Below are 21,562 nucleotides of genomic sequence, written 5' to 3' on the forward strand. Positions count from 1 at the left end.
ATATTTTTCTTTGTCAAGTAACCAAAGAGACGGTTCTAATTTACAGCCTTCAGTGCTAAATATACTTTTATTAAGGATCTGCAGCACATGTGCATTAAAACAGTTGACTGCAATTAAAGTAGCTTTACATTAAATTAAATGCTCCTAAAACAAAATGAATGAAAAATACTTTTCAGTGACCATAACAAAAATACAGCTGTGCAAAATGCAAAAGAAAAGATGTTTCTAACTCAAAACAAGCTATCTCGATATAAACCATATTCCTTCCTTCTATATTGCGTCTGATTAAGTCTTGATATATTTGAAAATCTCGATATATTTGAAAATCTCGATATATTTGAAAATCTCGATATATTTGAAAATCTCGATATATTGCCCAGCCCTATACTGAATACCAAATGAGGCAAACATGCAGGGGTAAATAGAGCGTTTCATGGAAAAAATGCATTTAAATCTGTAATATTAGTGAACAGAGAACAGCTTTTAGAGATTTCATCAATGCAGGTGAGTTAAGCCACAAAGAAAATCCTCCTCCTTCTTCATCTTAGGTCATCAGGAGGTCTCAGGGTCTGGACAGCGTTCTGGCTCATATGGACCCTCAGACTGCCAGTCAGCACTTTGCAGCCATCCAGCGCTGGAAATCAAAGAGAGGGATGGCGTGTCCGCGGAAAGGTAGGTCAAAATTTGGCTGCTGTCTTTGTTTTTTTGCTTATATGTGTGATTTCTATGATTGGATTTGTTTGCATCTGTTGTCTTTAATCTGTATCAGGAGCATTCCTGCTGTTTTCCCAGAAGAAGTTGGCTAAACTAAAACAGACCGTGCATGGAGCAGAGGCTATTAACAACAGAGATCCTGCTGTACAGGAGGTATTTCTGCACAACAGAATGAAAATGTCAATGTTGGTGTTGCGCTGCAGCATCAGTGTAACCCAGATCGCTGCCCTCTGCCTTCTGCAGCTTGTGAAGCAGTGGCAGTCTCTGGATGAAGCTAGCAGAATAAAATACTTGAGGAAATCCTCCCGCTGCCCTGAGCCTTCACTGGGCCTGTTCAGGCCCGATGTCTGCTTCGGCTCAGTCTCCGAGAACTTTCACAGCATCACAGAGAAGTACCTGCAGAACAGAAGCAGCATGAATCAAGACGGCGTGGACGACAGCAGGTACCGAATGAGAGGCTGCAGTCTGCTGTTGGGAAACTTCTCATGTTGTCAGTGTTGACACAGCCCTGCTCTTTCCTTCCGAGACAAAACCAGACCTTTCTACATTACACTTTATCCTGCTGGTTCTTAGCAAACAAGTACGACCAAGAACTTCTGGTCTTAGAGGCCAATCACTGCTCTGTCTCTTCTGAAGAGTCAGAAACAAATATGTGATCAGCTCATCTTGCTGAACAATGTTTGCAATCATGAAGCTCTGAAGTTCAGATTTATTTAAGATTAGGGCTGCAACGATTAGTCGACGTTGTTGACAATAGTCGACAATAAAAATTATCGACAACGAATTTAGTCGTCGACTATTGTCGGCAAAAAAAGAACTACAGAGTGAGACATCGTCTTCTTTTTTTTATCTCTGCTGAGAGTTGCACAAGCGCAATAAAGTCCGCCAGGGGAAAAATATGGCGGCAGACTAGGGAGCAAAACGGTGGCAAAGCACATCAAAAGTCTGGGATAACTTCACGTTTAACTTACAAAATAAATTAAATACATGTGAGGTTTGTAAAGCGGACCTTGTGTACCACGGAAGTACGTCTGCAACGCTCGAACACTTAAAGAGGAGGAACGTCGGACTTCCATAACAACCTCATGCAAAATTTCAAAGCCGAAAGTGAAATAAGATCCATTTATAATAAACATAAGATACATAATTCGATTGGTCGACTAGTCGTTTTAATAGCGACTAATCGACCATCAGAGTAGTCATGAGCCCTATTTAAGATCATTTCAGAGTTTGTGCTTTGACAGTGTTGACTGTGAAAGTCATATCTGTGAGGATACCATAAATAATATAATATAAACTCAGACCCACCTTACTAGCACTGAGCTGGACCCTTTTTTCCTTCAGAGCTGCCTTAATCCTGGATGTGATAGATGGAAGCAGGTGGTGGAAACCTTCCTCAGAGGTTTGCTCCATATCAGCATGACAGCATCACACAGTTGCTGCATCCATGATGAGAAGGTTCAGTCACTAAAATCCCCTTTCTCATGTTATTCTGATTTTCAGTTTGAGCTTCACATGTCTACAAGACTAGATGTGTTGAGTTGCAGCCATGTGATTGGCTGATTAGCTGTGTGTGTGGGGCTGATTGCCGTAAGTCAAAAAGTTTTTGCGTGTTTTAAATCTTGTGCAGTCTTCTTCTTTACACAGTCTCCAGACTGGAACTAAGCAGATGAGGACTGGTTGCTCCAGTACTGCAGGACAGATCTCGCAGCCTTGTCAAATTCAGTGTTTCCCTCCTCGATGGGTTCCACTGGCCAAAATGGCTGCCACATTAAAGATGTAGTTCATGGGCCCCACAGCGCTCCTACATGGCCACTGGGGATAAATATGTACTACATATAAAACAAGTTTTTTAGCCCCTTAAGCATCAGTGACGCCAGTAAGGAGTTAACATCCAGTTTCCCAGCGTGTAACATCAGGTCTGTTATGTAAAAATAGTTGTGTGGTATCCACTGAAAGTCCAGAATCTCAGCTAAAAGCTCAGTAAAACCTTTTTCTATGACCACCAAACACAGCTAGAACAAACAATTAAGAGAGCAGGTAAACGAAGCCAGCAAAAATGTGAACGCAAAATATGGAGCCACCTGTTCACCCGTCTTTCTAAGTTTTCTGCCTGGTTACATAGATTTAATTGGAAGAAAACAAGTGTCAGTCATTCTTCATCTCAGATATTTCCCTCCTTACCGTGGATGATTTGTGGATGTAACCATGGTGACATCAGTGTATTTCTACTGGGTCCCACAATTAAAATGAGGGTTAGTCATGCAAATCAGCCATTCACATTCGGAGTTAGGAGGAGATTTACAGAAGATGGGTCTTAAATTTCCATGTTTATGCATGATGCACCTTATGGGATGCAATGACATCCCATAAGAAACGCTCCACTACAGAAGAAGTCATGGAGATGAGTTTAAAGACGGTGGGACAGACTCGTGTGTCCCAGATTCCTCATCGGGTGACGAGGACCTCACTGAAAACCACCTATCTATCGCTTTAATAAAACCTCTAACTTCACTCTGTTTCGCTCCAGCTCCATGAATCTTAGACCAGATAACGTCCACATGTTGATTCAGGCTTTTCTGGAGTTTTTTGTCTTTTTCAAAGAATTTCTATAATATGCTAAATAAAATTAGGTGCAACCCACATAGAAATGATGCCATTGTTAATATCAGAGAAGAACAAATCCTTCATATTTTCCTATATTCCATCTTCATTTACCTTAACACAGTCATGCCTCCACTTTTGATTAAATGTCTGGTTTCAGCTTCATTTAGATACGTTATATGTTTACATGTTATATGTTTTACACACAGTTTGAAACTGCAGAGAAATTATAAATACTTTTTGGGTTTGTCATTTTTAAGCAGAAATGTCCTCAGCACAAGCTAACTATTAAAAGCTGCTTCTAGTGAAACTTGAACAAGATTTTTTTTCTCCTGATCAGATCTGACATCATATTTTTTGTGGTAAAATAAGTGTGATTGTTGTCTGTCGTCAGCCTCCGGCAGCTGCTGCATTACAAGTGGCAGCGTTCGCTGTGCGATCCGGGCGAAGCTGTGGGTCTGCTGGCAGCTCAGTCGATCGGCGAACCCTCCACCCAGATGACCCTCAACACCTTCCACTTCGCTGGCAGAGGAGAGATGAACGTCACGTTGGGAATACCTCGGTAAAGACGCCTCAGCAGTTTCAGCGTTTGTTTTTGGGTGCACATCAGTTTGTGATGCTGTGGCAGTGTTGTGGGTCGTGTTAGATTAACACAACAACCAGACCATCATCCGGTTGTTTTTAACTAAGGAAATCAGCAGACGTACAAACATACAATACAGTTTACATTTTATTATTGGTTCCTGCAAATATTGGCGACCTGTCCAGGGTGAACCAGCCTCCTGACTGCTAATTCCGGCAACCCTGAACTGGACTAAGCGGTAGAGAAAATGGATGGATGGATGTTTATTGTTGCCTATAAGTCGGTAGTAATATTGTTTTGGGCTAAACCCACTCAACCCTTTAAAACCTCCATTAGAAATGCTCCACCTCTGCCTTCACTCGTTTTTTTTGTGCATAGTGGTGTCGTTTCTTGGAGTTTCCTCAAGTGCTTAATGTTTCTATGATCTGTCCAGATGAAGCTGAAGGGCCATAAAGGCCAATAGGCAAAAATAACTTATAAAAGTATTAAAATGACATTTTTCAAAATAAGAAGACAAAACACAGTGATCCAAAAAACATTTCTAAAAGTACAAAATAATAAAGAAAATAAAGGTTTTTTAAGGGGCATTATGTAAGAATTACTACCGTCAAAGTTACGGTATTTCGAACTTAACACAGGTGAAGATGTTCCCTCTGGATCATAACTGGTCAGGGGGAAAACATCTGGTGGACGAAAATTCACGGTCAGACATGGCTTTCCTTTAGAAGGAAGGATCTTGACGGGAAAACTGGCCTCAAAGCAGCACCGGCTTTTAGTCCCATTAAAACCAGCTTATAAAGCTTTCCATCCTGCTTCTGGTCCCGGTAAAACCAGCTTATAAAGCCTTCCATCCTGCTTCTGGTCCCGGTAAAACCAGCTTATAAAGCCTTCCATCCTGCTTCTGGTCCCGGTAAAACCAGCTTATAAAGCCTTCCATCCTGCTTCTGGTCCCGGTAAAACCAGCTTATAAAGCCTTCCATCCTGCTTCTGGTCCCGGTAAAACCAGCTTATAAAGCCTTCCATCCTGCTTCTGGTCCCGGTAAAACCAGCTTATAAAGCCTTCCATCCTGCTTCTGGTCCCGGTAAAACCAGCTTATAAAGCCTAAAGGGTTAAAAAAGTTAACAGTTTGGTGGATAAGAAGTGTTTAGTGGAGAGAAAAGAGGTTGTTTCCTCTCCACCCTCCTCTTTATCTAGTTTCCTTTGGCTCAGTTAACAGTCAGAGCCAGATAAACTCAGAAGTTGGAATAAAAGCAACAAAAGCAGGAGGAAACTGTATATCTGGAGAAAATAAACTCTCAGCGCTGATTCTGAAGCTCACATGGCCAGCTTTGAGACTTCACCCATTTCCTTCCCTTCCATTGTGGTTCTGCTGAACTTCTTTGTCAACACACTGAAAACCAGGTCAGCTTTTACAGCAGAAAAATATCTTTAGGTCACTTTTGTTCACTTTCTAATCAGATCTGAGCAAGCGGATTTTTATCTGCAACCACAGCCGTAAACATGAAACATGAACATGAAAGTTAGACAGTTCACTGTTTCCTGAAAAATATCTAAATTAAATCAAAAAGTCAACATGTAGATTAATGGTCAAGATTATGTTTATTTAAATGGAACATTTAAACAACACAAAGTGCCCAAAATTTGATTAAATCTGCAGTCTAATAATACAAAACTAGTAAAAAAATAATAAATGTAAGATAGAAAATACAACAGAAACATGGTAATAAGATAAAATAGCATCTAAAAACAGTGCATAGGTGCATCTTTAAAAGAGATTTAAAATTCTCAGTTGATTGAGTACACAGCAGAGCGTTCCAGAGATCCACAGGTTCAGACCAAAAAACTAAACAAAAGGCCAGTAAAGTAGGTGATACTTGAAAGAAACAGCTAAAACAACCTGTTGTATTTAATTGGGTTCATTGGAAACATGTTGGTAACATGACTGGGTGTAAGAGCACCTTAGAGAGGTAAAGTCTCTCAGAATAAGCAGAGATTCAGAAATCTACAAAAAACTGTATTTTCAATAAGCACAACGGTTATCAATCTCATCCCGGACGAGCCCCCATTATTACGTTACAGCTGGCTCAAGCACCGAACATAACTAAGGACACCACCCCAGGAATGAGATTGATAAGCTATGAGTTTATTGAAAGTGTAAAAGAAAAGAAAAACAAAAAGAACCCCAAAAGCATTTTACTACATGGTGCTGCTGCTGGATGGAGAGAAAGAGAAAGGTTAGCCAGTTGAGCTTCATAGACGCAGCCCACAGGTCACAGGTGCTTCATTAGCTTCAGCTAATTAAACTGAAGTTGGAGGCAGGAAACAACACAATAAAACAGGAATGTAACAGTTATGAACCTTGATATTAAAGTGACCATTATGTTTTTTTTATCTTAACACACTGATATTATATAGTCTGTGTAGGGCTGGGCTAAAAATAAAATCTCAGATTTTTTATAACCAAATCCGATTTGCGATTTTAATCGATTTTTTTTCTCCAGAATAAGTGCTTAGGGAAAATTTATGTCACCTTTTAGGGTTCAGTGCACAATAATGTCATAGAGGTGTAAATAAAAGGTTTGTTCACAATACCATATAGATTAGGTGGATAATGATCAGATAATTGCAAATATTATCATGATTTGATTCTGGAGCCTGTGATCAATATGAGACGATATATCACAGCTGATTTAAAACAATCACTTCCGTTCATATCAAATAACAAAAGACAGCTAAAAAATGGGCTAATTCTAAAAAGAAAGAAGCCATATAGTTAACACACAGTACTGTGCTATGGTCAAAAGTGGAAGTTTTAGAGGTATTACAATAGCATAGTATTTATAAAGGGATTAGTTATGATGATGATGATGGTAACAGGGTGGGGACAGAATTTTATCGGTCAGTATTGTGATCCTGTTGAAAGTAAGATTATGTTTTAGAGGTATTGCAAAGTATTGATTAGTGTAAATTCTAGTTTATTTAGATTAAAGATACTGTAAAAATGTTTACTCGTGTTAGCGTAAATCTGGACTAGTTGTGTAAACTGGATTAAGATATTAGCGATTTGAATTGATTCCTTGTTGTTTCGGATGTCTGTAAAGTTCAGTGTGTAACACTGGAGCTCTTTAATAAAAATGTCCGCCCTCCTCTCAGACTGAGGGAGATCCTGATGGTGGCCAGTTCAAACATTAAAACCCCCATGATGAGCGTCCCAGTCCTGAACACCAGGAAAGCTTTGAAGAGAGCCAAGATGCTGAGGAGGAAACTGGCCAGAGTCTGCTTGGCTGAGGTAGTCTTCTCGTTTTCTAGATTTCATCTCGCTGTTACTTTATTTGTCTTTCCGTGGTTTTATCAGATCTGTGTGTGTGTGTGTGTGTGTGTGTGTGTGTGTGTGTGTAGGTGCTGCAGAAGGTGGATGTGGTGGAGACTTTGCTGATAGAAAATTACCAAAAACAGCGAGTGTTCAAAGTGTCCTTTAGTTTTCTGCCACCCGACCGTTACCATGACGATTACCTGTTATCACCTCATCAGATCCTCCACTACATGGAAACCAGGTGTGTGTCTGTGTGTGTTTTTCCTCATTGTGTCAGAAACCCCTGATACCCAATGTTTTTCCACTTTTTGCCGACCTTCAGGTTTTTCCGCCTCCTCCTCGAAGCCATCAAGAAACGCACCGCCAAGCTGGCCTCCATCGCCGTGGAGACGAGGAAGGCCAACCCCAGAGATGGAGACGCTGACGAGGGCGGGGCAGCCGGCGCAGCAGGGGTCTGGTTTCACTTCAGCTTTGTCTCAAATGTTACTTAGGACTGGTCTTTCCTCCTTAAAAACAAAGAAATTTATCTTCTGACCCTCTTCAGTCGGACGATGGGGAAGGAGAAGAAGAACAAGAGATTGTTGATGACCAGGGGAATGAAGGGGATGCAGATGCTTCGGATGCCAAGAGAAAAGATAAACAGGAAGAAGAGGTATGAAGATGAATGAATCTCCAGGAAAGCCGGCTAGTTTAGCTTTTTTTAATGTTTTCATTATGGTAAATGATGAAAAACACCTGACCGCTTCAGGTTTGACGCTCTGATAATAAACAATCAATCAAACTTTATTTGTAAAGCACTTTTCATGCAGAAGATTTGCTCTCAGTGTTTTACATAATTAAAAAAACAACAACAAATAAAACAGCAATGATAAAAAATAAATTACTGTTCCCCTCCAAGCCGACACTCCCAGCTGCCCTCAGCTGCCCCGGAAGGTGGTTCCATAATAACCGAGGATGCTTCTCCACAAGTCTTGGTCTCAGCTTTAGGAGTGAATAAAAGATTAGCTGCTGAGGACCTGACGGCCTCGGAGGATTATAAACTAAAAGCAAGTAAGATCGATAATTAGACTAAAACCAATAAACACTTAAAAGAACTAATAAAGATCAGGATCCAATGAAAAATAATTAGCATAAAATGTTGCTTATGAGGGTAAACTGGATTCAGGTGTGAAACGGTAAAGGTCAGAGGGGACGACATTGTTTGATGCTTTCAGTTCATCTCTGCCTGGAAACGTGGCGTAAAGTAAGATTATTTATTTCCTTTAGATTTAAATCTTTGCTGTTTGCAAGGCCTCATTTCCACCAACGGGTGCGGCTCTGGACGGTTAGGGTGTGGAAATGGTTTATAACGTGTAATTTTGTTGCGTTTCCACAGCAACCGCCACTGGGTGGCATGGCTCAGTGGGTAGAGTGGTCGTCCTGTAACCTGAGGGTTGCCGGCTTGATCCCGGCCCGGAGAGCTCATGTCGAGGTGTCGCTGAGCAAGACACCGAACCCCAGTTTGCTCCTGATGGGTCGTGTTAGCGCCTTGCATGGCAGCTTCCACCATCAGTGTGTGAATGTGTGTGTTTTACCTGAGAGGTGGAGCATCCGCCGGATAGTGACAGACGCCTCGGCTACGTAGCAGCATGGCGCCGTCGCAGCGCCTTCCAACTGAAGCAGACAGAAACAAAGGAGGAGGGTGGCGTCATCCAGCAGTCTGTGTTCTTTCTTCTTGGCGGTGCTTCGTGACGGCGTTTTAAACGGAGATTTGATCAACAGAAGAAAATCTGTTGCTCTGAACGAGGAGCCGTTGCTGCTTTCTTTCTATGCCAGGTCGCACATGTAGGGACTTTTTTTCTCAACCAATCAGCGGATGGCAGTGTGTCAAACGCCGCCCTTTCAGGTAGGATCGGTTAGACCGGAGACTTCAGGGTACGCTTAGTTTTGTTTAGTTTAGTTTTCGGAAACAAAATGCGTCCCGCCCCCGCCTGTGAAAACGGGGCTAAAGTAACACAAAAATCAGGCAACGATCAAAAAAGTTAATATTCCAACTACAGTGGAGATCTTTCCATCAGCGTCTTCATCTTGTGGTTAACTACATTGTTTTTATTTGCTCAGCTGGGCATGATTTGCCTAAAAAAAACTAATCCAGGAACAAACCGGTGCTGTCAGGGAAGAAGACGAAGATATTAGAACCTGGTCGTTCAGTATATCCAGGTAAATGTTTTGGTACATAATGTTGCAGGATGGGTGCAGCAATCTGGACTCGGATCACATCACGTTTCCTCCTCTGCTCCAGATTTTTTATGCTCCTCAGGAAACAGTTAATCAGATCAGCAGCTACGTTTACATGTCTGCTTGAAATCTGACTGGAGATTCCAGCTGATATGTTTACATGGATGCTACATAAAATGATCCAATCAGTTGGATTTACATGATGGACAGATTTAATATGATCGAAGAAGTGTTAAATTAATTTATATATATTTATATTTATCCTTTTGACCGTCAAAATACCCAGTAACCCTTAACTCTTTCAGTTTCTAACAAAAACGTTGCATCTGCTGCAGTCCTGTTGTGTTTTGCTGCCGCCGTTGTTCAAGTCTTCTCTGAAAGTCATTACGTCACATAACCCCCCCGTGGTTGAAGCTCAGAAACAACATCCCCACCAAACTACCAGAATGAGTGTACTCGTGGTTTTGAACAAATTTAAACAACCACTCTCGATGGGATTGAAATTCCTTTCAGATGAAAAGAGCGCCATGGAAACGAAGCTAGTGTTTACAAGACATCGGAGCTGATGTAAGAGATGCTGCCAAACAGAATTTCATCGTAAGCTTCTGATCTGACGTCTCCAGCCTCAGCTGTCAGATCGGGAGGTAAAATGATGTAAAATGAATGTATGAATAGATGTAGCAGCATAAAGGCCGACCAGAAGAAGAAAGCAGAATTTATTACTAACAGAACTTTGTAGAAATAACACACAGATCAACAGTGACCAAACCTTTTCTCATCTCATCGTTCTCTCATAAACATGATGAACTATCAGCTGCTTTCCTCCGTAGGTGGACTACGAAAGTGAAGATGAGGATGAAGATGACACTGAAGACAAAGAGGAGCAGGCTGAGGGGGAGGTTGCGGAGAATCCCGAGACAAACACAGTGGAGGAGTCTCAGCCTGAGGCTGAAGAGGTGAGGGTGGAGAAGCGGAAGAAACGACCTCAAAGAGCGTCAGGAGCCGAGTCCTCCACCCAGATGAGGGTGAACTCTGTTCTGGATATAAACCCAGCCATCCAGAGATACAGCTTCGACCAGCAGAATGAGCTCTGGTGTGAGGTGAGTCTGTGTGGTGTTGCATGAGGAAATTAAATCTGCTTTCTGGGTTATTCCTTCAGTTTTTAATGACTCATGTCAGGAAATTATTAACCAGCCACCTGGTCCTTATCAGGTCTTCAAAGCAGGTAAATACAACCTCAGATAAACAACTCGTTGCATTCTGTACCAAGTCATTTATTTTGTGTTCAAAGTGAAGCCAAAATGCAGAAACTGTAAAAAACCGAGTCCATCCTGCTTCTGCAGGAATTAAGAGTGAGTAGCAGCCAGATGATGCTGTGTTTGCTCCACTATATGAGACCAGTTTGCTTGTCTGCAGCTTTCAGGTGTGTTAATGCAACACCAAGGAGGAAAGACATCATTAATGGCCTTAGAGAAGCAGCGGTTGGTGTGCCTCAGTCATGTGATTTCCAAACTATGTGGAATCCGTCACTCTACAGAGAGGGATTATGAACAAGTGGAAAACATTACGTATGTCTGTTTCAAGCTTCATTTCTTTCCCTTATGTTGGTATGGTTGATAGTCAGTACATCCACCAGAGGGCAGGGCAGAGTTCAGAGTTCACCTCGCAGTTCTGACCTCTGTCTCAAAGCCCTTTTATGCTCCCTCATGTACGTATGGGTACATCTGTTTCAATCAGACGTTGCCATGCTTCTTTCATGTTGCGTTTCAGACACTGGTTGGTGGCGGTAATGCACCTCTATAAAGTTGTTGGCAATCACACAGCCTTTCTCCAAAAGCCCCTGCCATCGCTGTAGTTTGTCTTCTTCCTTCTTCTCTTCTTCCTCTTCTCTAGTTTGTTCCTTTTGCTGGTCACATGTCTGCTATGCTGCTAAACAATGACCTTGCGGTTTGCTCCGTTTGCTGCGTCAGGATCCTGACCCACAAGGATCCTGAATCAGGACGGCGAACATGGACGGAAAACTACATACTGAGTCGATTTTCTCTCTATACGTTACCCTCATGTATGAAAGTGTGTAGCTTCCATACTGGCAGAGGGGATAGTCCCTAAATCTAAAAACTAGTAAGTAGCCACCTTGGTTTCCAGCAAAGGTAACTATGCAGATTACTGTAAAATGCTGCTGCTGTCATATATCCAGCCAGCAACTTCCACTCGTGCTGCAAAGAAACGGAACTTGTGTAAGTATGAGGTGGATGTGCTGATTACAGAGAGGAAGCAGTAAAGATAAACATTATAGGCGTTCTGGCTTTTTATCTTCGTGATCTGTATCATCATCACAGTCAACGCAACGGTCTCAGAGACCAAGAGGTGGTGAAAGTCTCAGAGTGGTTTGATTTTTAAAACAGATGTGAAACAATCTAACAGTAGTTCGGTGGCCGGACTGATTTTAGGCATTTTGAGTCATTACAACAGCATCAGCCTTTTTATTTAAACCAACAGCTGATAAGAGATCATTTAAAACTTGGGTTATTTTGGCTGTGATGCATCTGCACCTCTCTATTTGCAGTCACTACTCTATCTCCAGCATTATCCCACCCACAGCACCGTCTGATTGGATGTCACCCGTGCCTGGAGGGTGTAGCCAGTCAGCAGTGAAAGCTGTGTGCATGCACAGTGCTCACACACACAGCAGAGAGGAGAAAGAGGTGTGCCCTGCGGAGTGTAGAAGGCACGTTAAGGCAGCAGACCCTCCCGACAATGTACTAAACATCCCAGTCCTCTACAACTCAGAACCAGTAACGCTGCTGTGAGTCAGTAACGGTTTATAAACGTCAGCAGCAGCTCTGCTCGCTCGCAGTCCCTCCACACCTTCTGTTTGTCAGGTTTGTCAGGTTGCTGATAATATCCATATGGAAATAGTCTGTGATAGTAGAAGTATGTGTGTGTGTGAAAGAGGGAGTAAAATACCTTTTTATTGCAGGGAAGCGTGTTGAGGGGATGGCTGGGGAATAGCTTGTGTGTGTTTGTAAAGCCACAGAAACTGACAGCAAAGCAGCTTCTTGTTTTTTTTTTGCCTTTGTTGGATGATGTTGATGATGAGTATTCATACAGAAACATTTAGAAAATAATTAGCTTTGGATGTTGTGGCTTGATGGTGTTAATCTTAAGGTTAGCACAGTTTCATTTGTTAATGAGTTGCGTGATTCACACAGCTGACCGACTGTCGTTATCTACAACTCCAAACACAAACCTCCTCCCACATCATGGAGAAGTGACGAAAGCATCTCCCATCCCCTTCTCCCTCCTCGTAGGTCCAGCTGGCCCTGCCTCTGAACAGGGTGCACTTCGATCTGACCTCCGTCCTGTCCACGCTGGCCCAGAATGCCGTCGTCATGGAAACCAGGGGTCTGACTCGCTGCCTGCTGAGCGAAACCACAACAAAGTCTGGAGAAAAAGAGACGGTTCTCAACACAGAGGGAATCAACATGCACGAAATCTCCAAGTACAGCGACGTATGTGGTTTCCAACTAAACGCTGGAGCACTTTGGCTTTTCATTTAGAAGAAAAGTCACGATATTTAACATTTTCACTGGATTCCACTGGTTTCCCGTTACAGACAAAAACAGGAAATCCTGTTTTTTTTTTGTTTTTTTTTTGTCGGTTATATTATAGAGCAGTGGGACCACCAGGCGGCCCCAGGGGTTTATTTCTGTGTCTAAAGTCATTTTAATATTTAAAAATTATTTCAAACATACACACACACGTGCAAATCACTCTTAGGCCCACTGCTTGTTGCATTTATTTGACGATTGATTGGTTTGAAACTAATTTAAAATTTATTTAATTATGAGATTTCATGACTTTTCTATCAAATGAAATGCCGACATTAAAGAATGAATGATTTAAACTGGAATGACTGAGAGATTAAAATGGGTAGTTTTAATGGAAGTGAGTGGGACAATTTTGGCCACCAAGGTGTCCAAAGGGAGGGATTTAAAGGGTTAAAATCCTAAAATTGAATTAATATTTGGTTGTTTTGAGCAGGTCTGAAGCTGTTCAAGTGGTTTCTTAATATATATATATATAGAGAGAGAGAGAGAGAGAGACAGAGAGAGGGTTTTTTTCTGTTTTGTTATTGTGTTTGTGTGTGTTTGTGTGTGGACATTTTTGGCCATGAAGGTCACCAGAGGATAGTTAATTTTAGGAAGGCAGTAGGGGGAATTTATGAGAAGCGGTACAACAGCTGAGCATAAACAGTGACTCTTGTTTAGTTCACTACATGGGACATTTTTTATGATCATCCAGGTTTTATTTGTTTCTGCAGATTTTGGACCTGAACAGACTTTACTCCAACGAGGTCCACGCCATGGCAAACACCTACGGGATCGAAGTGGCTCTCAAAGTCATAGAGAAAGAAATCAAAGATGTCTTTGGAGTCTACGGTACAGAAACACACTTAAAGTGGAAATGAAACAGTCATCAAATGAACATTATTTACTAGATTGAGTCTTATTCTTATCAGTAATTATACAACAAACATGACAAATATAAAGAGATAAAAGAAAAACGTAGCAACGTTTTATCTTTCGTAGCAAGGGCGCCGCCATCTTGCAGTACGTCACGGGGTTGGTTGGTTTCGTGGTCCTGATGAGAGTCCGCTTGTCCAGGTCAAAGTGAGATAACAGTGAACGATGGAGACTGGTGAACCAAGAGAGAAGACAAAGAGGGGTGGTACTGTATCTCTCCTGGGTGTAAAAACAAGTTTAACAGAGTTCAGGCGAAAACCGTCGGTTTTCACAAACTTCACTGAAACAGAACCGTCCTGCTGAGCTATTTGGTGGAGCTGCAGAGGAAAACCCTCCGATGGGCCCTGACTCCAGGGTCTGCAGGGGTTTTTATGGAACAGAAGACTTCTGAGTCTGGCAAGCTAGTGGTCCACCGGACCAACAGACTAAAGTCTCAAGCTGCTCCGAGTGTTTTTAATTCACCGCCTATAACCTCAAATAATTCCACATCATTTCATCCCTCAGCCAGAGGTCATCACAGTTGGTGCAAACCTCCACAGAAACAGCCTGTTTCTCACCGTGACTCCTCGTTTTCCACGACAGTCAGTCGGTTTATCCTAAATTCCACCGCCTCCCTCCTCCATCCTGTAGGCTGTAAAGCGTTTAGCATGCAGGATTCATTTAGGTGGACAAACGGCTTCAAATGCGTCTCCATGTTGTAGGGAAGAAAAAAAATGTGTAGCCATCACAAACCAACGTAATGCACAATCATTTAATTTAGAAAAAAAAAAAAAAATTAACACAGATAATGATCGCCGGTTGTCATTAACTGACCAATTGAGGCCTGACTTTAGGTCACATGGGTTAATTTGACCTTTTAACCCTGAGTTGAGGTTCAGACCCTCTGAAAGCGCAACATATATTAAAGGATATGATTAATTTTCAGTATTTGAGTGTAATCATATACACGTGTATCTATCTGTCCATCAATTCATTCATTCATTACTAACACTTTTATATCACCTAGTTAAAAAAACATTAGTAAAAAATATACAGGATGTAGTACTTGACTAATCCCAAAAGCAAAATGTTAAGATAATTTAATAGAGATATAACCGTAACGATGCTAAACTATGTGCAGAGTAAACAGCACACGATGACGTTAGTATGTTATACGTTGTGCACAGTGCAGGTCAGCTGGTTGGTGCTGATACAGGCGGGTGTGTGATCGTCTCTGGAGGTTAGAAGTAACTGAACATTTTACTTTGATAGTTACAGAATAATAATACTCTGGCTTCTAAAAGGAATGTGATATCATTTTTCATTTTATAATTCTTTACACCAATAATTAACCAGCAGAGTAGGAGAGAACGATGTGACCACATCTGTTCTGGTGACTGCCGGCGAACAGCACGACTCTGACCTGCAGCATCTCGTCAGAAACACCAAAAACCTTCTGAAGCGCCACGGTGAGAGGCTGTTTGAGGGGATCAGATTAAAGATCATTTGGTTTTGTGCCACAACGTGAGGAAGTGACAAAGTTAAAAGAGAAGTGGACCTCAGTCCTGTATCACATCACCAAGGTGCATCTCTGGGTTTCTGGTGAGACCACGACCAGGTTTGAACAACCTGCAGCCCTGAGGAAGAGAGCCAGCGACCAGGGCTCCTCACAAGCTCTCAGGAATAAATCCTGGTCTAAGACGGCTTTAATCTCGTGTAGATCCCATAAAATGTCAACTATTAAAATACCTGCTCGAGTCAAGCGCCGTATCGGCAGTTGGATTTGGATGCTCGTTCGGTCTTTCAGCTTCGTCTTCCATTGTAGTAATCGTCTTAAATGTAGTAAAGCTTGTCAGGTGTAGCGTAGCAGGCAGTTCCTACAGGTTCCACTCGTAGCCAGAAAACAACCGACCCCGTCACGTAGACGGTGACGTCACACCAAAACGGCAGCTCGCTGACTCGCTGGCTAGGTAAAACTACGAAGTTAAATTGGTGGTATCTGTGGTTTTAACGATCTTTAAAAACAAATTTTTGGCTGGATGTTTTTTCATGTATTTGAGCAGTTTGTGCCCAAAATATCATGTTTCATTTCCACTTTAAGGCGCACAGCACAAGGCTCGGACAGCTCGCAGGTCATGACCGTGCTTCTTTCTGCCTGCAGGTATCGAGGTTGACCCCAGACATCTGTCACTGGTGGCAGATTACATGTGTTTCGAAGGCGTTTATAAGCCGTTAAACCGACACGCCATCACCTCCAACTCCTCTCCTCTGCAGCAGATGACCTTTGAGACCAGCTACAAGTTCCTCAAACAGGCCACCATGCTCGGTAAGAAGAAGCAGCGTCTGAAACTCAGCTGAAGTGAACGAGAGCTGTAAGGTTAGAGCTTCTGCTTTTCTTAGTGGTTTAATCTGCTTCTTTTTTTGTTCTTTTAGGGTCACATGATGAGCTGTCGTCGCCTTCAGCCTGCCTGGTGGTGGGGAAGGTGGTTAGAGGAGGAACAGGGCTGTTTGAGCTGAAGCAGCCTCTGCAGTAGAAAGGTCCACGCTCACGCTGCTCGGATGTCGAGCCGTGCCCTGCTTTTACTCTCACGACAGAGAAATTATATGGAGCGTGTTTTGTTAGGTCAGAAATAACTGATGTGGAAATAAAGACCAAGTGTCAACAAACAAAAGAGTTTATTGTTGTGAGGGATGAACAACATAAGTTTTAGACAATAGACCCACACTGTACCAGTCTGAGAAGCATAATTGTTTGAGGGTGAAAAAAAACTTTTTGGGTCTGTATTTAATAAAATAAAAATCCCTTTATGACCACAGTGGAGCATCATCTGATGCTACTTCCAGCAGGATAATGCACCATGTCACAAAGCTCAGATCATCTCCACCTGCTTTCTAGAACATGACGATGAGTTCACTGGACTCCAACGGCCTCCACAGCCACCAGATCTCAGTCCAGTAGAGCAGCTTTGGGATGTGGTGGAACGGGAGATTCTCATCATGGATGCAGCCGACAAACCTGCAGCAACTGTGTGATGCTGTCATGTTAATATGGAGAAAACCTCTGAGGAAGGTTTCCACCACCTGCTTCCATCTATCACACCAGGGTTAAAGAAATCCTGCAGAAAAATGGGTTGAACCCTGTACTAGAAGGTGGACCTGATAAAGTACCATGTTTATATATTTTATATAAGAATATTGTTCTTTAACTCCTGTTGTTTCATATTCGTAATAAACCACTTCTGGCTCTTTTTTCAAATTCTTTTTTAATTTGTTTTATATATTTTTTGTTATGTATTTAATTTGTTTTAAAGTTATTTGTATTAGCTTATTGAATGTTTTTGTTTTTTCTTTTATTCGTTTTTATATATTAAGCCAAAATTAAAAAAAAAATAAATGTAGGCATAAAGGGATTAAAAACATGAGTAGAGTTATCTGTTCATCCAGAAGGTAATGTACCGTCTGATGTGAGATGGCGCAAAAATGTCTGAAAATATTAATATGAACAATTATTACAAATACATTACTATATATTATAATTTAATAGAGATGTAGATATATTTTTTATTGCTACTATCCATGTCAATGATACTGATATGGATTTTATCACCATGATCTATACATAGTAGTAGTCAAATACAATGTGTATGTACGTATACATATATACACACATATATACATACATACATGAAGTCAGGGCTCCAGACTGCGACCAAATGGCTGCATTTTGCGACTAAATTGTGAGACGGTGTGAGTGAATTTTTCATCTACAACAGCGACTGATATATTTGCTGGTCTTTTTCTTGTAGTAGTTATAACTGAATTTATTTTGTCACTAACAAACTTCTGCTCCCCTTTTCAGCCCAGTAGTTCACAGTAATGTGCAAATTCAGGAGTACCCGACTGGAGCGGACAACAGCGCCGCCATATCAACTCTATTCCGGAAGTCAGGTGACCTCGACACCGGAAAAGAATCTTTAAAAAAAAACGGCTTCGGCCCGTTGCTAGGATATGATCAGCGCGTCGGCCATATTGGTCATGGCAAGAGAGCCGTAAACAGTTGTTGCATTAAAACGGGATTATATGTTCATCAATTTTGCAGCTGACTGCGTTTGTTTTCTTTTTCATTTTCACATTTATGGTGAAAAAATTTTAACAATTCCTACGTAATTGTTCAATAATAATCGAAGATGTTCAACAGTGTTTGTTTACAGTAAGTTGATTACATAATGAATGGAGAAAAATATCAATATTTAAGTCAAAAGTAGATGTGGTTGTCCATTTAATACTAATAATTATTAAGCCTATTATTATCATAATATTTTCATATTTAAAACGCCTGCTTAAATTAAGAAGCAAAACACTTTTTATACACCATCACACCCATAAGGCAAGGTTCACACTGCAGGCTGAAGTGACCCAAATCCGATTCTGTTTACCCCTACTGTATCTGATCTTTTCATGACAGTCTGAACGACACAAATCTGATTTTTTTCAAATGCGACCCAGGCCACTTGGATATGTGGTCCTACATCCGATACGTATCTGATCTTTAGCCATGCGACTTCAGTCTGAACGGCCAGGTCGCATTAATCTGACCTACACGTCATACACGTCATTGTTTATTAACTCTTATCTGTAAAGAGGGGTATTGCACAAAACCAAGATAGGGGATTAAGCCGGGATATGTTGGTTATCCTGGCTGAATTTAGCCCTAAATCAGTTGCATGAAAGCAGCTCAAACTAATCCCGGCCAAGTTACTGTGGTGATTTATCCGCTGCAGCTAGCCTGCTCCAGACCAGGCTAACTGCTCAGGCTAAGATTAATCCTAGCGAGTCACCTGCATGTCCAACGTCAATTCTATGAGGAATTAATGTGTTTTACAGCATGTCCATGGTCTTCCTAAGTATGGCGCGTCATTTTAATCATCCAGTATTAAAATATTACATATACAGTCACTGTACTTTTAATCGAAATCTGTTCGTAATCGCAACAGCCTTTTTATATGGATTCGAGTTGTAGTATTATTCTTCTATTCTATTCTACAGTCATTTAGCAGACGCTTTTATCCAAAGCGACTTACATTTGAGAGTAAGAACAACACAAGCATGAATTCAAACAAGATGGGACGTCATCATTAAGTGTTAGTCAGACCGCTTTTGAGTCCAGTTAGACCCAGGTGCTGTCGTGTAGTGCTAGTGCAGTGCATATAATTTTTTTTTTTTAGTCATTTTATTTAAATACAGGATCCCGATTTCATCACACAATATCAACTTGGTCATAAGTGCATGATTTCATCAGGTCAAGTGTTATATTGCTATGCTAATGAAGACTGCTCGTCAAATTGCTGTCAGAGGTTTTATAAATATGTGTTTTATTGCAGTAATTGAGATTACAAAACACAGCGGATGAGGTTACAAAGGTGTATTCAAAGAAATCCGTGACGAGGGCAATGTAGAATATTCAGGTCCAACTCCCCTTCACCTGTTCCCTCTTCATAATGGCTTGCCCTTTATCGGAGGATGTGCTGGACGAGGAAGCCCTCATCCTCAGAAGAGCATTCAGACGTGAACGAGTCTTCAGGGACAGCTCACATCCCCTGGCCTTTGGAGATGACTATGTCATTGAGAGATACAGATTTTCGGTTACTGGATTTCCAGGTCCAGTTTTCTGAGTGTCCGGCGTTTAATCTCAAGATCCAGCTCCATTCCTTGGAGCTTGCTCTTTTTGAGTCAGCTTTTAACATCTGCCAGCTCTCTCTCTCTCTCCAGGTGCCCTGAATAAAGCGTTCTGACAGTTTGTGAGGTCTGTAAAGGAAATGTCAGTTAGCACAGCAGGATTTGTGCATAACGTAGATTTACTTTAGCCAATACTCACAATGTTACCAGGCCGCTTAGAAGACTGTGCAGCATCCGGGTCCTGCTACACATTTTCTATTAGCACCACATCACTGACTTCATATCCTTCATGGAATAAATAAGCAGGCCAATCCCATAAAACTGACATGCCTCAAGCCTTCTGGACTCCACTGACACAGTCTCCTCATCTGCAGACGTGCATTCTGCAGCTGCAGATGTGCCTTCCCCCTGCCGTATACATGCAGCGAGAGGACTCGGATTAAGATTTCACAGAACATACCAAGCCTGTGATTTCGAGACACTGTACTAACCGGATCATCTTCTGGTGGCTCCAAAAGCGTAATTGTGTTCCCAGACACTGCAAGGTTATCCAAAGTCAGACACTATATTATATTTGATTGTGTTCCATGTGCAGTAGAATTGCAGTACGTGATGTACCTTGTATGAAGCGGACAGTTTCTGTGGCTGGGACAGAGTCAGTTATTGTCCCTCCCTGGATCCCCTCCATCACTGGCCTCCCTTTATTTAAATGGAGGCCAGTTCCTCTGCTGGAGTCACATCCTGGCTTGGTGGGCCGCCCCCTGTGCCAGTTTATAGGCCTTTTTTTTAACTGCTACAATCATACAGACATTGAACATGTCAGCAGACACCTCATCTATTCACCTCATTTGTTCTCGGTTATCTACTTTGGAGTCACTTACCAGCCTGCAAAATGTTCTTATATTTAATTTTTTCTTGCTGCCAGGTCCTTTTATGGCCAGACAGGTTTGTCCTTTATGAAGGACAGAAAGATAAAATAGATAAAAACGTTACATGAGGAAAATAGATTAAATGACACATTGTGGATAATTGTTTGCACCTAATCATACTCTACATTTCCTGAGTAACATGCACCTGCTTGTCACTCTTAAAGTATACAACAGTTAGTGGATTTGAAAAGTAATCCTTTAATTGTAGCCTAATTATGACAGTTCCAGTGGAGCACTGTTTATTAATTGTACAGTTTTTGACCACTTACGCATTGAGCCGGTCGGCTATTGTCTGCCAGGCTCTCTCGCGTTCTTTACTTATGGCATTGGTTTTGCCTTTTTTCCTTATAATATCCTTAACTTCGTCAGAGAACTTAGTCAGGAGCTGTTGTTCAGCGGCTGTGACGTAGGACGCGCTACTTTTATCCATTTCCCCATCGGTGATTCTGTGAGCGATCGCGAGGTCTGCTTCAGTATGCCGTGCACACGCACTTATCCCAACAATCTTCACCTGGCTTAACCTAGCCGCACCTTCTCATCCTGGCTCAGCAAACTTGCAACCAATTAAGCCAGGATAGGCCGCGCAAGCTAGGTCAAGCTGGGCTTGTTTAATCATCCTGGATTTCTTTATTCTGGTTTCGTGCAATACCCCCCTGGACCAATCAGGCAGCACTTTGAGTTGCCAGGTCATGTTTGCAAATGAGAACTGGTTCTCAAACATTTTTTACCTGGTTAAATAAAGGTTTTTTAAAAAAAATTCTCAAGTGCTTTTGATAAAATTCAGCTGCTCTGTTGTGAGAAGCTCCATAATTTCCAGGAAGATACCTCCCAGGATTCCATGCTCCAAAACAGCTGACTCAATTATGGAGACATTTAAAACCTGCAGGGATGTGTCCCTTGTGGGCCCAGACTGAGTAGCCTAGAGTAGAGTAGTCTAAAGTAGCCTAGAGTAGAGTAGTCTAGAGTAGAGTAATCTAGAGGAAAGGACTGAGCGTACGTCTTAAGGAAGCTAAAATCATT

General features: G+C 41.7%; 1 protein-coding gene and 1 non-coding gene across 3 annotated transcripts in view; both read left to right on the forward strand.

Moving 5' to 3' along the window:
* Positions 1-16,812, forward strand: part of polr1a (RNA polymerase I subunit A) — a 42,746-nt gene extending 25,934 nt beyond the window's left edge. The window contains exons 24-36 of one of the 2 annotated variants that reach the window (XM_041990267.1): positions 549-672; positions 770-867; positions 958-1,157; positions 3,713-3,880; positions 7,056-7,191; positions 7,302-7,456; positions 7,538-7,667; positions 7,760-7,867; positions 10,263-10,532; positions 12,744-12,944; positions 13,757-13,874; positions 16,099-16,263; positions 16,371-16,812. In XM_041990267.1, the coding sequence (XP_041846201.1) occupies positions 549-672; positions 770-867; positions 958-1,157; positions 3,713-3,880; positions 7,056-7,191; positions 7,302-7,456; positions 7,538-7,667; positions 7,760-7,867; positions 10,263-10,532; positions 12,744-12,944; positions 13,757-13,874; positions 16,099-16,263; positions 16,371-16,471 (1,974 nt within the window). In that variant the 3' untranslated portion in view covers positions 16,472-16,812. The remainder of the gene's footprint in view (positions 1-548; positions 673-769; positions 868-957; positions 1,158-3,712; positions 3,881-7,055; positions 7,192-7,301; positions 7,457-7,537; positions 7,668-7,759; positions 7,868-10,262; positions 10,533-12,743; positions 12,945-13,756; positions 13,875-16,098; positions 16,264-16,370) is intronic. The other variant, XM_041990268.1, reaches the window with a different exon arrangement.
* LOC121643731 lies at positions 2,421-2,558 on the forward strand. The gene has a single exon (XR_006011163.1). It is a non-coding gene; the product is annotated as a small nucleolar RNA SNORA5 (small nucleolar RNA).
* Positions 16,813-21,562: the final 4,750 nt, after the last annotated feature.

The sequence above is a fragment of the Melanotaenia boesemani genome, chromosome 7 (genome assembly GCF_017639745.1).
Source record: "Melanotaenia boesemani isolate fMelBoe1 chromosome 7, fMelBoe1.pri, whole genome shotgun sequence".
Lineage (NCBI taxonomy): Eukaryota > Metazoa > Chordata > Actinopteri > Atheriniformes > Melanotaeniidae > Melanotaenia > Melanotaenia boesemani.